This window comes from Aulonocara stuartgranti (genome assembly GCF_965226115.1).
Source record: "Aulonocara stuartgranti genome assembly, chromosome: 19".
Lineage (NCBI taxonomy): Eukaryota > Metazoa > Chordata > Actinopteri > Cichliformes > Cichlidae > Aulonocara > Aulonocara stuartgranti.
In genome coordinates, this window is record NC_138955.1 from 18,626,533 (window position 1) to 18,640,466 (window position 13,934).

Here is a 13,934-nt window from a genome sequence, read left to right on the forward strand (position 1 = left end):
AATTGCCAGAGCCAATTTGCCTTCCACTGCAGGCAGGCGAGGGCGTCTCAATAAAAGCTGCTGCGTTTTCACAATACCATTTAAGAGACCCTTAAACAGGCAAACGTGTGATTCCACACGGAGGACAGATTGAGATTGAGTGAACCAAGACTTTCAATAGTCTAAACTTTGAACGTGTGCAGCAACCTGAAGTCACAGTGGAGGCTGTTTAAACAGTAATGAAGATTATTTCCAATAATGAAGCTGCCATGGTGCTCTGTGCACAGTTGTTACACAGCTGACAACTATTCATGGAAAACATAAAATACTTTTTTTTTTATCTTTGCCATCCTTAAATATTCAAACTCTAAGTCAGGCCTCGAGGGCCGGTGTCCTGCAGGTTTCAGATGTGTCCTTGATCCAACACAGCTCATTTAAATGGCCAAATTACCTTCTCAACATGTCTTGAAGTTCTCCAAAGGTCTGATAATGACCTAATCATTTGATTTAGGTGTGATATCTAAAGCCTGCAGGACACCGGCCCTTGAGGCCTGGAGTTGAACATCCCTGCTCTAAGTGGTCACTTAAAGACTATAGTTAGTTACACGTCCTCTCAATTAGAAGAAGGTATTTCTCAATGTGATGCAGATGCTCAGTGAGGGGATAATTAAAATTAGGGAAAGAAACACAATAAAGCAGAGAATAAAAATGTAGCTGATCAGAGCAGTAAGCGAAGTCAGGAAGCTAGTTTTCTCTCACTGTAGCTTTGTATTTTTTCCAGCAGGAGGCAGCACAGCTTTTAAAATAACCCAATCCGTGGTTGCTCTGCAAACCTTCCCACTAACTCAACATACATTCCCACTTACAACATGCAGTCTTCAATACATACATCTTTAACAAACAGAATCAGGAAACTGTAAACTGTTTTTTCAACAGACCGGTAACAATTCGAACTCAAATATTTGTCTCATGTGTCTGTCAAAACAGCCACTGTTCCAAATCTGTCCACACAGAAGGTCATTGAGATTAGTCACTTTGCTGCGTTACACTGCCTGCCTTTGTTTTCTGCAGATGGCTTCTCTGAGTCGAGCAAACTCCCCGTGTGGGCTCCCGGGGGGCACCAACCTTTTAAACCTTTGAAGCCCCCGTGGGCAGATGACAAGTAAACAGTCCTACAGCTGTCAGTAACAGTAATCCCGGCATGGGCTGAGAAAGGCCAGTGTCAGTGGAAAATGCCTCCATGCAGAGGCAGGGCCTCGTGCTGGGATCAAAGGCACTAAAGAAAATCAGATGTGAAAGAAAGACAACCGAATGTGCTTTCATTTTAAATTTATGCATGCTCACCTTGCAGCTCAGTGGTTTTCCTGAATTCATCAAGGCACTGAAGGCTTCCTGGGTTCTCTAGTGCCAACTTATTGTTGAGGTACCAAAACAGGAAAGTCATGAGGATGATGAAGAGTCCGATGGCTGTCAGAAACCCCAGCACCTCTGGAGAGACTAGAAAACAAATACGCATTTTTAAATATCAAAACGTGACTACTTAAGCTGTTTTTAGCCTTAAATCGAATGTAGTAGGTTGTCATGTTGTAAGAAATGGTAATAATGGTAATAATTTATTCACACCCGCTTTCACTTTTTCTGAGCTAAAAAAAAATATTCAGAAGAAGTGACAGTTAAGTGAAACCTGGGTCCAGGCCAGAAACAACACAACTATCCTCTAATGCTAACAGGACATCACCTCTTTGCAAAACATCTGCAAAATCAGCAGGTGAACACAAAGCCAGCAGCAAAGAATGTAGAGTGATGTTACAGATGAATGTATGAGCCAAATATTTAACAGGGAACAGAATAAGTGCCAAAAAAAAGCAGTCCAACTTCAACTCTCAATTTCTATCTATATCTATTTCTACAATAAAATCGACGTGACATCTGACTTTTTACTTTTCCACATTGACAGAGTTTTTCACGTGTTTCAAAATAAGGAATCCTGTCAGTGTGTAGGACTAAGAGACTGAAGTTAGCCTAAGATTAATCTTTATGCTTTTCACTCATAATTATAAAACATTTCAGGTCCTCTTGGTGAGTAGAGAAAAAAAAACCCATAATAAATAATTTTTAGATTAGTTATTAAGTAACGTGTGATATATGTTACTTTTTTGAAAACGACCACAAATTACATTAACCAGTTGTTAAAAATAAAAACAAATGACTAATGTCCACATTCACAAACATCTTAGTTGTACAGTTAGAACACATCTTGGCTCCAGCTGAAACCTTCGCTGTCATGGTCCTGGGCCATGTGGGCCCAGTATTCTTAGTTCCTTGTATTTTTGTATTTCGTTCCTTATTTAGGCCATGTTTTCTGAGTTGCCCTGTTGTGTTGTTCCCTAAGTGTTTTCCCTTCATGGCTTTTACCCCCTGTGTGCCCCTCTGTGTATCTGTGAGCCCTCGTCTCTCCTTATGTTTTATTCCATGTTTCCCCTGCCCATCATGTCTAAGTTCTCCCCGTGCTCTCTCTCCCCCCTGTGTGCCCTCTATGTATTTATGAGCCCTCGTCTCCCTTTGTGGTTGTTTCATGTTTCCCCAGCCCGTTATGTCTGTGTTTTCCCCGTGCTCTCTCTCCTCCTGTCTGAACCTCTGTGCCTGTACATGTCATGTTCAGTTCACCCCGCCCTGTCTCGTTATGATTATCAGTGTCACCTGTGTTCCCCGTGTGTGCCCACTTTCCTCGTTTACCCTCTGTGTATTTCTGTCTGAGTCTCCCTCTGTTCGGCGTCGCGTTCTCCCTCATGCCGTGTGTGGTTCTCCCCGTGTCTTCCGGTATATGTTACTTTAGCTTTTCCCAGTTTTAGTTTATTTTGTATTGCTTCCCGTGGCCAGCAATAAAGCTGTGTTTTTTGAGTTTATCCCCGTGTCTGTGAATCTGCATCTTGGGTCCTTCCCCTGCCTGCCACACAACGTATCATGACAGAAGAACGCGAACACGATATGGACCCAGCAGTTCACAACCCCTCCGCGGACCTGCAGTACGACCTGACCATGTCGGACCCAGCGACTCCTGGCAGAGACATAATCCAAGCGGTGGAGTCGTTATGCTACCAGTGGAGCCGAAGCTCTAGTGAGGAGGAGAGGGAGGAGTTACTTTACTCGTTGGGGACAAGCGTCACGGTTTTTCCCTGGTTATGGGAGGCGCTACCCCCTCTGATCTCGGACTTCCTCCGCACCATCCTCCCAGCCTGCCCTCGGCAGCATCAGCGGTCCGGTGTGCGGACTGCGTCACCACAGCCCCGTGGCCGCGCAGCCTCCCCTCCGCCTGCTGTAAGCATACAAGTCGGCACGCTGAGGTTCGCCACGGCACCACACTCCTCTACGCTGGCGCCGTCCCTCTACTCGCCGGTTTCCACTTCGCTGTCGCAGCTCAGTCGTTCACCCTCACCGCCTCGACCGACCTACCCGTCTTCCGCTTCCTATCTGGCACGGATGTGGTCAGAAGACGAGGAGCCGGTCGCCACAGAAATCAAAGTTTCATCCACGACCACCTCAAAGAGGAAGCGGCGTTCGCGTTGCCGTCGCCCAGCGCTACGGCACGTTTCGCCCTCCAACGAGCCACACGAGGATGCGGGGGAGGTCATGGATTTCGACCTGGAGGAGCGGCAGCGTGCAGCATGCGATCAACTGGATGAAGAGCTCCGGTGGAAGCCGTGGCTAACTCCTGACTATGAGGAGATCTTCCGGGGAACCCGCCTGGCTCTCGGGGGTCCCCTGAGCTTCCAGGAACTCTCATCTACCGCTCCATCAGCACCCAGTTCACCAGCCTCTGCGACGCCGCCCGGCGCGCATGAAGCGCCGTTGTCTGGTTCATCGGGAGCTGCAGTCAAGCAGAAACGGCGTTCGCGTCCCCGTCGCGCTGCGCGACAACCGGAGGTGAGTGAACGCACTCTCCCATCACCAGCCTCCGTTGAAGCCGTAGAAGAGGAACTAGATTCAAGTTTACAGATTCAAGGGTCACCATTAAAGGAGACACATAGTGTGGAGGCGGCGGACTCCAGTACTGTGACTGATGTGGTCAGTTCGTCTGGCTTCCATGAACAGGGAGTAAGACCCACACAGACTGTAAATCCCAGCACTGGAGAACCTCAGCCTGTGTTCTCGTCACCGCCACCGGAACAGGAGTTTGACGGTCCAGCCTCTGAGCCGACCGGGGAATCCCCTGTTCCGTGTTTTTCTTGCAGCGAAAACAATGACACTATTTCAGAGACAGCCAGTGCTAACTGTAAGCTGAGTAATACAGTGCTAACCGGGCCGCCGCCCAGAGATTTTGCCCCGAAGACACCCGTAGACAGACCTAGTGATTTGGCAGGGACCTCTGGTGTAATACTGAGAGGGAGGGAGACCTCCACAGACCTAAAAGCTAATTGTGTGACAAGAGGGGGGGAGGAATTTCCTCCGTTGTCCGTTGCTTCGCCTGGGGTTCCATCTAAAGCTGAGTTGCCTGTGGCTAACGCCTCCCTTCCTGAGTCTGCTCTGCTCACCTACGAGGTGCTTAGAGTAGACACTTGTGCTTTCACAGCGAGTGAGGACTTTTTAGAGGAGGGTCATGTCGCAGAGCATGTAAGAACGGAGGGTGAGACGAGGTGTGATCATGTTTTGCCTGCTGCTCCTGTGTCCAATGAACTTAAAAATAAGAATGCTGGTCATGACCTCATGTTGGGACTTAAAGGTGACAACAGGGATTCTAATCAGGGTAACACGAACTGTGAAATGTCCCCACCTAAATTCTGTTTTCCCCACAGTCGTGAGCAGGGTGTTTTTGGACTGTTTACCTCCATCCCTGCCGCCTCTACTCAGAGGATCGAGTCTGAGACCAGGGGATACAATTCCACTATTAATGACCATGTAGCGTCCCCTCACGGAGTTACTTTGACACAGTTCTCCGAGGTTTCTGTGAGCACATTATCGGACAGGGTTTTGAGTCCCAAGGTTAATGTTAACACCAGCACACAGCCGGAAATGTCACCCGTCTCGGCTATGGTTGCTAGCACAGCATTATCCGTACCCATTTCACCACACACTCTACATAACACCCTTGAGTTACAGTCCACCTCTAGCGTGGTCCCAAGTCAATGTACCACTTACCGCTATCAGACTGGTCAATTCTCATCACCTAGATCCATATCTGAATATCTCATGTTCACCCAGGGACTTCCCCCTGGAGGTTTAAGTCATGTTTTTGTGGGTAATATAGTAATCCTTGTTTTCCCTGTGGCTGACCCTGCTTACCTGTGCCATAACGTTATGTCATTGATTGAGTCTGAAGGGCGGAATGTAGACACAGGGCTTTCTGTTTCTGAACCTATTATGTCAACTAACATGAGTCTTGCAGTGACTGGGCTGGTCTCTGCCTCAAGACATCTCACACCTGTTTGTTTCTGGACTGATATCTATAAGATGTCATGTGAACGCAGCCGGCCTATTGCCACGTCAGCTGGAGGGTCCGAGGGGCCCGTTCAGCCTCCTGTCTCCGCTGGAGGGTCCGAGGGGCCCGTTCAGCAACCTTCCTCGTCAGCTGGGGGTTCAGGAGAACCGCACCAGCCTCATGCCTCGTTAGCTGGAGGGCCCGAGGAGCCCATCCGGCCTCACGCCACGTCAGCTGGGGGGCCCGAGGAGCCCATCCGGCCTCACGCCACGTCAGCTGGGGGGCCCGAGCCGCCCGTCCAGCACCATGCCACGTCTGCTGGAGGGCCCAAGGAGCCCGTCCAGCACCATGCCATGCCTACTGGGGGGCCCGAGCCGCCCGTCCAGCCTCACGCCTCGTCAGCTGGAGGGCCCGAGGAGCCCGTCCAGCACCATGCCACGTCTGCTGGAGGGCCCGAGGAGCCCATCCAGCCACCTTCTGCTTCTGCCACGCCTGGTCCAGCCTCCGCCTGTGCCTCGTCAGCTGCAGCTCCAGCCTGTGCCTCGTCAGCTGCAGCTCCAGCCTGTGCCTCGTCAGCTGCAGCCTCAGAGCCTTCATGCTCGTCTGGCCCAGCCTCAGAGCCTTCAGCCTGTGCTTCGTCTGGTCCTGTGCCCACCGGGCCATGGCCAGCACGCCTGACACTGGAGAGCCGCCGCCGCCTTCCGCGCGGCCGGCCTCCTGAACTGCTCCGTCGTCTCCCTCGCCGCCGCCGCCTTCCGCGCGGCCGGCCTCCTGAACTGCTCCGTCGTCTCCTTCGCCGCCGCCGCTGCCTTCCGCGCGGCCGGCCTCTGGACCAGCTCTGTCACCTGTGCCACCCGCCTGGTCGGCCCCCCGACCGTGTGACCCGTGAACTCTTGTGCCTGTGGGCTCTGGGTTGGCCCCCTGAACTTTATTTGGACTATGGTCATGTGCTCCTGTGTTTTCTGTTGTTTGTTTTGTTTCCCGTTCTGGTCCCCCGCCTCCCGCCCTGGGTGGGTTGTTTTCTGTTTTTGTTTTTGTTTCTCGGGTTTGGGCTGTCGGGAGCCAGCCCTTTAGGGGGGGGGGGGGGGGTGATGTCATGGTCCTGGGCCATGTGGGCCCAGTATTCTTAGTTCCTTGTATTTTTGTATTTCGTTCCTTATTTAGGCCATATTTTCTGAGTTGCCCTGTTGTGTTGTTCCCTAAGTGTTTTCCCTTCATGGCTTTTACCCCCTGTGTGCCCCTCTGTGTATCTGTGAGCCCTCGTCTCTCCTTATGTTTTATTCCATGTTTCCCCTGCCCATCATGTCTAAGTTCTCCCCGTGCTCTCTCTCCCCCCTGTGTGCCCTCTATGTATTTATGAGCCCTCGTCTCCCTTTGTGGTTGTTTCATGTTTCCCCAGCCCGTTATGTCTGTGTTTTCCCTGTGCTCTCTCTCCTCCTGTCTGAACCTCTGTGCCTGTACATGTCATGTTCAGTTCACCCCGCCCTGTCTCGTTATGATTATCAGTGTCACCTGTGTTCCCCGTGTGTGCCCACTTTCCTCGTTTACCCTCTGTGTATTTCTGTCTGAGTCTCCCTCTGTTCGGCGTCGCGTTCTCCCTCATGCCGTGTGTGGTTCTCCCCGTGTCTTCCGGTTACTTTAGCTTTTCCCAGTTTTAGTTTATTTTGTATTGCTTCCCGTGGCCAGCAATAAAGCTGTGTTTTTTGAGTTTATCCCCGTGTCTGTGAATCTGCATCTTGGGTCCTTCCCCTGCCTGCCACACAACGTATCATGACATTCGCTGGGTACAATGCAGAAAAAACATCTGTACTGTGTCAGTATTTAGCATCTGACAAAAAAACACTTCTACAAACAATGCAGATGAGAGACACAGAGGCAAAGAAACCGGAGTGAAGGAGACACTCAGAGGGGTTGTGTCACTGTAGAAACGCAACCTGTTGGTTGCCATAGTGACAGGTTCAGGTGCAGCATCACACGGACCCCCAGACGCACGGGCGAGTCAGATCTCATTAAAGGCAGCACTGAGTGCCGCACATCAGGAGATCCAGTTAGGTCTGGACACAAACATCATTAGCGAGGCTTTGTTACGCCAGAATGAACCGGCCCAGGTGATACATGTATCCTGACTGCACTGGTGACAATATAAATGCATGACCTTCAGCTACATGTATGACCTTATGACATCAGGATGGAGGTGCAACGCCATCACAGACGGTTAAACGTCAGGATGCTTTTCTATTCTCTCCATCAGTGGCATCAAAGTGATCAAATAAGCCTATCATCTTTGTCCTAAACCACTTTTTTACTGTGCTTACATTAAAGATTTAGCTGCAATCAGCCTTCAGAGACCTGCTGTCACCACCTGCAGCCAGTTCAGAAGATTTTTTTAGCATTTCACTAAGGACAACTCATCTGTAACCAGAGGGTTCACTTCACTTGTTGGACTGTCTGGCTGAAGTGAGCGGTTATAACTGTTAAATATAAAAACACGGACAATACAAGGATGGAAACCTCCATGCAACAATGGAAAAAAATAGGTGGTTGACCAGTGAATGTGTTGAATTTTTTTTGCTTTCAACAACCAACTGCATGCAGTTGCAGCAACCCGCTGGTCATCAAGATGTTGAGCGTAAAACAGTCGTTCAATCACAAGGCAATTGCACAGACAATGGCTTTTACATTGCCAACATGTTGCAAGCACAACTCATGTGTCGTATTCTGGTAATTGTGTCACTTATTTTGGAGGGTTTACAGAATTCATGCTTCAAACCTACGAGGTGCTGGGTGAACTCTAAATTCACCTAGCTGACAACACAAGGTTGTAGCACAGTGTAAAAAATGAAGTATTTGATAAGTGTATCCTGAGCGACCCAGGATCCCTGAGCAGTTATGGACTAATATTATAATATATATTTTGTATTGCTGTCCCTCGTTATCCCTGCTTGTGTGTGTGTGTGTGTGTGTGTGTGTGTGTGTGTGTGTGTGTGTGTGTGTGTGTGTGTGTGTGTGTGTGTGTTTCTGCGGGCGCCTTCAGGCCTGGTGGGTGTGGCCCTGCTGGCGGACTGGCCACACCCGAAGCCACACACCTGCTGCTGATCAGGCCTCGTCGGGGGAGCTACTTAAGAGTCTTGGAGCTCCCACCGACGTGGGATCATTTCGTGAGACTTCCCGTCAGTTCTCCAGCTGGTCTGTTTGTGAGTGTGAGCTTACCAAGTGAACTGAGGGTACTAACTACTGCCTCTATTTTCCCAGGAAGGATTGCTGGATGAGAGGGCAGCAGACACAGAGTGCACTGGCACGAGGGAGCAGACACATGGGCACAAACACGGGGAGAAGACACGGAGTGGAAGTCGGGAGCACACGGGGATGTATTATTGTTGTGTATCAGTTCCATCACTGTAAATAAACGCACTGCTTGTACATAGAGCACCGCGCCTGGGTCCTCCTTCCCCACACCCCCCACGGTTTGCCATGCCGAACCGTGACAGATATGGTTTAAAATGCCAACTTCTGTTTGGCAACTCTCTGGCAACAAATCCACCCCTGACCATTTTCTCCTCCTCATTTTGTTGCTCATCCTCTGTTTTGTCAACTAAAGGGGAAAAAAATGGAACTTTTAAAGGTTTTGATGATAAAGATGATAAAGAGCCATTTTAAAGGTGTCTGGATCCAGATCAACTTCAAAGGTTAGTCAGCTCTAAGCAGGGCCGAGCCAGATTTCTACTGAAATGTTTATGAAACACAGTTTTGAATAATCCTGTTAACAAGCTAAACTTATCCCAAAATCTCGCTGAAGTCAAAATTTAAAATGAGGGACAATTAATACTTTTTCCCCAGCATAACGAGAAACATTCCCAATTGTCTCAGCTATGATGCCTGATACTGTAGATCAACCATCTTAGTGACACAACAGACTGCAGCTGTGCTAACCAAAAGTGCTATTAGACAATAAACACTACAATGGAAGTAAAGCGCCTATTAAAGCCAATAAAGGCACTCATTAAAGCCATTTTTAATAAGTATGACGCATGTTCTTACAGAATGATTATGTCTTACACTACAGAGCTTTGCAAAGAGGCTGCTGGTTGTGGTGAACAGATCAATGGATGATAAAACCAGCAGATTCAGTGTGGTGTCTAATGGAATCAAATGTTTCCTCAGTGCTGCAGAATTGCTTTGCATTCAGAACATGTGGGGAAGAACAGGGGATTTTACCTCTGAAAGCTGCTCGCTCAAACACTTCATACACAGAGAAAGTTTGTGACAGAAAGAAAACTTTAGCAGCAGTCTGTATACTTTCTGTCATCCACCTGAATACTGGTGAGCATACAGAGTGGTGCACAGTGGTGATGGTGAGAAGAATTTAGATCCCAGGATGCAGTGAATGAGAAATAAATGTTCAATGTTCTTTCCAAAACTTGAAAGGGTTTAACATGCTACACCTACACCTGGCTCCTGTTTCACATTATGCAACCAATGGCATCGTTACTTATAGATGTATAAAAGATAGATCCAGCTGCTGTGGTAGGATCCATCTGTTTTTGAATGTCATTAAGAAGCTTCAGGATGAGTATTTTCACTGGTTCCATTTTGGTGCTTTAAAACCAAAGGTGACTGGTGCGTTGTAAATTTTACTGTGAACCCACAACCTATAATATATCCTAGATAATCCTAGTGATACGTATAATGCACATACACATAAACACATAAAATGAACTTAACATGTTTGATATGATCAGAATGGAGTGACCGAGCCCATCAAATCATCAATAAAACAGTTCCCATATTCTTCTATAGCATCAGAACCCGTGTTTGCAACCTCAGTCATCGCCCCCTGGTGGTCGTTATAAAGAATGCAGGTTTAAGGCCATTTTGCGTCAACTTGACTTCAGATCTAAAAGCTACATCTATCATCTACATCATCATTCAAATACAGATCAAGGAGGTCCATTTAGAGAACATTTCCTCAAACAAAAATCCAAAATGTAAAAGCCAGCATGCATTAAAATTCAATGCAATAAACTTTGATACAACTATTACGCTACTTTAGTGTCTTTTCTCCGTTTCCCTGACTTGTTTCTTTGGATGCCTCTATATGAGTTACAATGCATGCAACTAGCTTGTATTTCCTGTGTACAAACACTGACTACTGTAAAAACAAAAGAAAATGCTGATTAAAATAACTAAACTGTAATTGCGGGAAAAGTTGTGCAGAGTAAAATAAAAAATGCAGCACTAGGTCTGGGTCTGTAAAGAACAGTCCACCTATTGTTTTCAATGTATGTGGATACACATCTTTCACCAGTCATACATAATAATTTATTTGACCCAAAGAATCATGGGTGTACTGACATACGCCCATGAATGATGGGGTGGCAGAGGTACTCAGCAGCAGCCAATACGTAAAAGAATAAACGCCTGAGAAGCACTTGCTTTACAATATTTCATGCACAGTCACAAAAGTGGAGAGATGGAACAGGTTTTCAAGTGCAATGATGAATGCAGCTCTACATGTAAAAGTCCATTTTGTTCAATTAAACCAAGCTGCTGCCTTTCTTACAAATGGGAGATAATGAGCCCATCTGGCAAGAAAGTACTTAGAAGACGTGTTTCTCCATTAGTGGCAATGATGACTGGTTCTCTGTTTTTAATTCCAATATAATGGCTGTAACAATTAACTGGTTTTAGCCATTAGTGGCACCAAGAGGAAAGAACTTGCACTGGTTTCAGTCTATTGTGTGTTTGTCAAGATTGAATAAAACCAGGTTCATTCCAGGTTTGAAGGAAAATACATCTGTTCTTTTAAAGGGGAACTATTATGCTTGTCCTTACTTTTGTAATATTTTACACTGATCAGAGTTTCTGCCAGGAAGTTGTTAACCCCAGTGGCTTTGACAAGCAAAATTAATCAATGTGCTTTAACACTAACTGGTAGGTGCATCTCCTCAGACGCAGCGACAGGCAGTGGGGTTTATTTCCCATTTTACGGCCTACACCAGTGACAGAACTCTGCATCAACTTAACATCATTCCTACAGCCAAGAATGAGCTGGTCGATCGTATTTTGTCATCACTGGGAATCATCTTACCAGTTAAAACAAATCTTTTTACCAATTTTAAGGTTTTTTTTTAGTTTTTTCAAGCTGGTGTTTATTTCCATCTTAGACAGGTGGTGGTGTTCATATTAAAGAGGGCCAAAGCATCTAATAATGAGATCACCACATGTACTTACTACTTGCTTACTATCAATGTTTGTGAGCATGGAAGCCCCGCCCACCAGTTTTTCAAACCATTGGTTTACAAAGCACAGCAATCAGAAAAAGGTGTGTTGAAAGGCAGACACCGACAACCTGTAGTTAAATTCAGTCTTTATTTATAAAGCACAGTCACCTCGAGGTATTTTATACTGTTAGGTAAAGACCCCACAATAATACAGAGACAACCCTAACAATCAGAAAACTGCCTCTAAGCAAGCACTTGGCAACAGTGGGAACTAAAAACTCCCTTTAACAGGAAGAAACCTCCAGCAGAACCAGAAGAAGGCTCAGGGAGAGGCACTGTCTGCCGCAACTGACTCGGGTTGATGGACGGGAGACTGAGGGCGACAGTTTTGGATGCAAAGAGCCTTCCAGCTCTATATAGGTCTTTAGGGAAACAGCTCCTAGACTTTAAACACTTTCCTGATGCGTTTATGGCCTCAGTGACTTTTCTGGGTTGGACTGAATAAAAACAATGAGACCATTTTGTAAATTTTGATCATTCTGTTTCAGAAAGGAGGATTATCTGTGATGTGCTCTCATGACTTGTGATTAATTTGTTATTGACAAGTTGTTAGCAGTCAGTTCCTCTCCTCGTTCCTGACATAAACTTTCAAAATATGTATGTGGCAACGAGTAAACTCTTATCTGAAGGCTTTCAAAAAGGACTTCACAATGCTGCATAAAGGCCCAGTACAAGTTAAATCCAGATGTTTATTGAACTCTGAATCATGCAAATCTACTCTTTTAGAGTTCAAAATGAAAAATACAGATCTGGAGCTTATTTTATGCATAACATCGTCCCAGTTAAGCTTAAGTAATTGTTGCTTTAACAACAAGACTGCTACACAAAACAACCAGACTCTTTCACATCTAAAGAAGCAGAAGACAGTTACATAACCTGCCGTGTGCTTATTTCCACCTGATACTCGTCTGTTAGCCTTAAAACATGTGTGCATGCCAGGAAATTTGGCAGATTTTAATTTTGTTGTCCTCTTTGTCTGTAATGAGCCGATTATTGTTGGTAGCTTTCAGTGTCTGGTCGCACGGCGCTAAGGGAGCAGGAGGCGTTCTCTCATGGGAATGTCTGTCTGCTCACACTGTACCAGCTTCTCACTGTTGACTGAATTATTCACAGCACAGATGGAGCGGGAGGGATCCTGCTCTGTATAATTCCCCAAATGCCTCAAACAGGGAAAAGAATATTAAATCGTGGAGATCTACAGTGAGTTTCACTCCTGACTTCAAACTACTATATATTTTTATTTTATCTACACATAAACTGCATCATACTTCTTTCATCTGCTAAAAAACAAAACAAAATATTTCATCAAAGAAAATGTTTTTTTAATTCCACAGCAAAACTGGTGCTGTGTGAAAGTGTGGGTGCTGTGTGGTATAAGCTGTCTAACATCATTTATCATTTTCCTGTTGGACTTACTTCAACAAATAAGCCAGATTCCATTAAAATACTGAGAATAGCCCCGTGTGTGGGACTGACTGATGACTCACCGGACGATTAAACAATAACCGACTGTGTTACACAAGAAGCACAGAGAACAATTATGTGGGAAAGGAACCCTGTAACAGCTATAAAATGTACCGAACACCTTTAAAAAGAGCCACTTTTTGAAAATTAATGTGTGAAGTGAATTAACAACCAAGTACTTTAGAAAATACACATATTTGGCATTTCCTGCAGCATAACTCATACTTTCCTCCTCATGGCAACAGATCAATGAAATCAGTTCAGGATTAAATTCCTAATTAAATTTAGAGAAATATGAGTATCAGAAAAATACAAAAACTTGTATGTGCAGTTTTCACAAACTGAGAAAGATTTTATGCAATTAACAGATGTCTCTGTTAATGGAAAATAAAACCTCTTAATAGTGATCCCCCCCCCCCCAGAAATGACACCACAGATTATAATGCTGCAAATATATAAATACTGCAACACTTTGTGGGTCACAGGCTCACCCACAGCTGTGCTCCCTTACATGTTTACAAAAGAAGAGAAATCCTGTGATTCTATATTTGGATCGAATATCGTTCTGATAATGAATTCATTAGCTACATATATGTATATACAACCAGCCACTTCATCAGGTACACCGTCAGACCTCTTCAGATGGTTTTAATAGACCTCTCTGCACTGAATCATACTTGTTATTAATCTCTGTCTCTCTTCCACAGCATGTCTTTATCCTGTCTTCCTTCTCTCTCCCCAACCGGTCACAGCAGATGGCCCCGCCCCTCCCTGAGCCTGGTTCTGCTGGAAGT

At 46.1% G+C, this 13,934-nt stretch overlaps 1 protein-coding gene across 2 annotated transcripts in view; it reads right to left on the reverse strand.

Annotated features, from left to right (window-relative positions):
* syt14a (synaptotagmin XIVa) overlaps window positions 1-13,934 on the reverse strand; it is a gene marked incomplete at its 3' end in the record, with an annotated part of 53,527 nt that overhangs the window by 20,539 nt on the left and 19,054 nt on the right. For both annotated transcript variants that reach the window (XM_082516158.1, XM_082516157.1), the window contains exon 3: window positions 1,324-1,476. In XM_082516158.1, coding sequence (XP_082372284.1) covers window positions 1,324-1,476 — 153 coding nt within the window. The remainder of the gene's footprint in view (window positions 1-1,323; window positions 1,477-13,934) is intronic.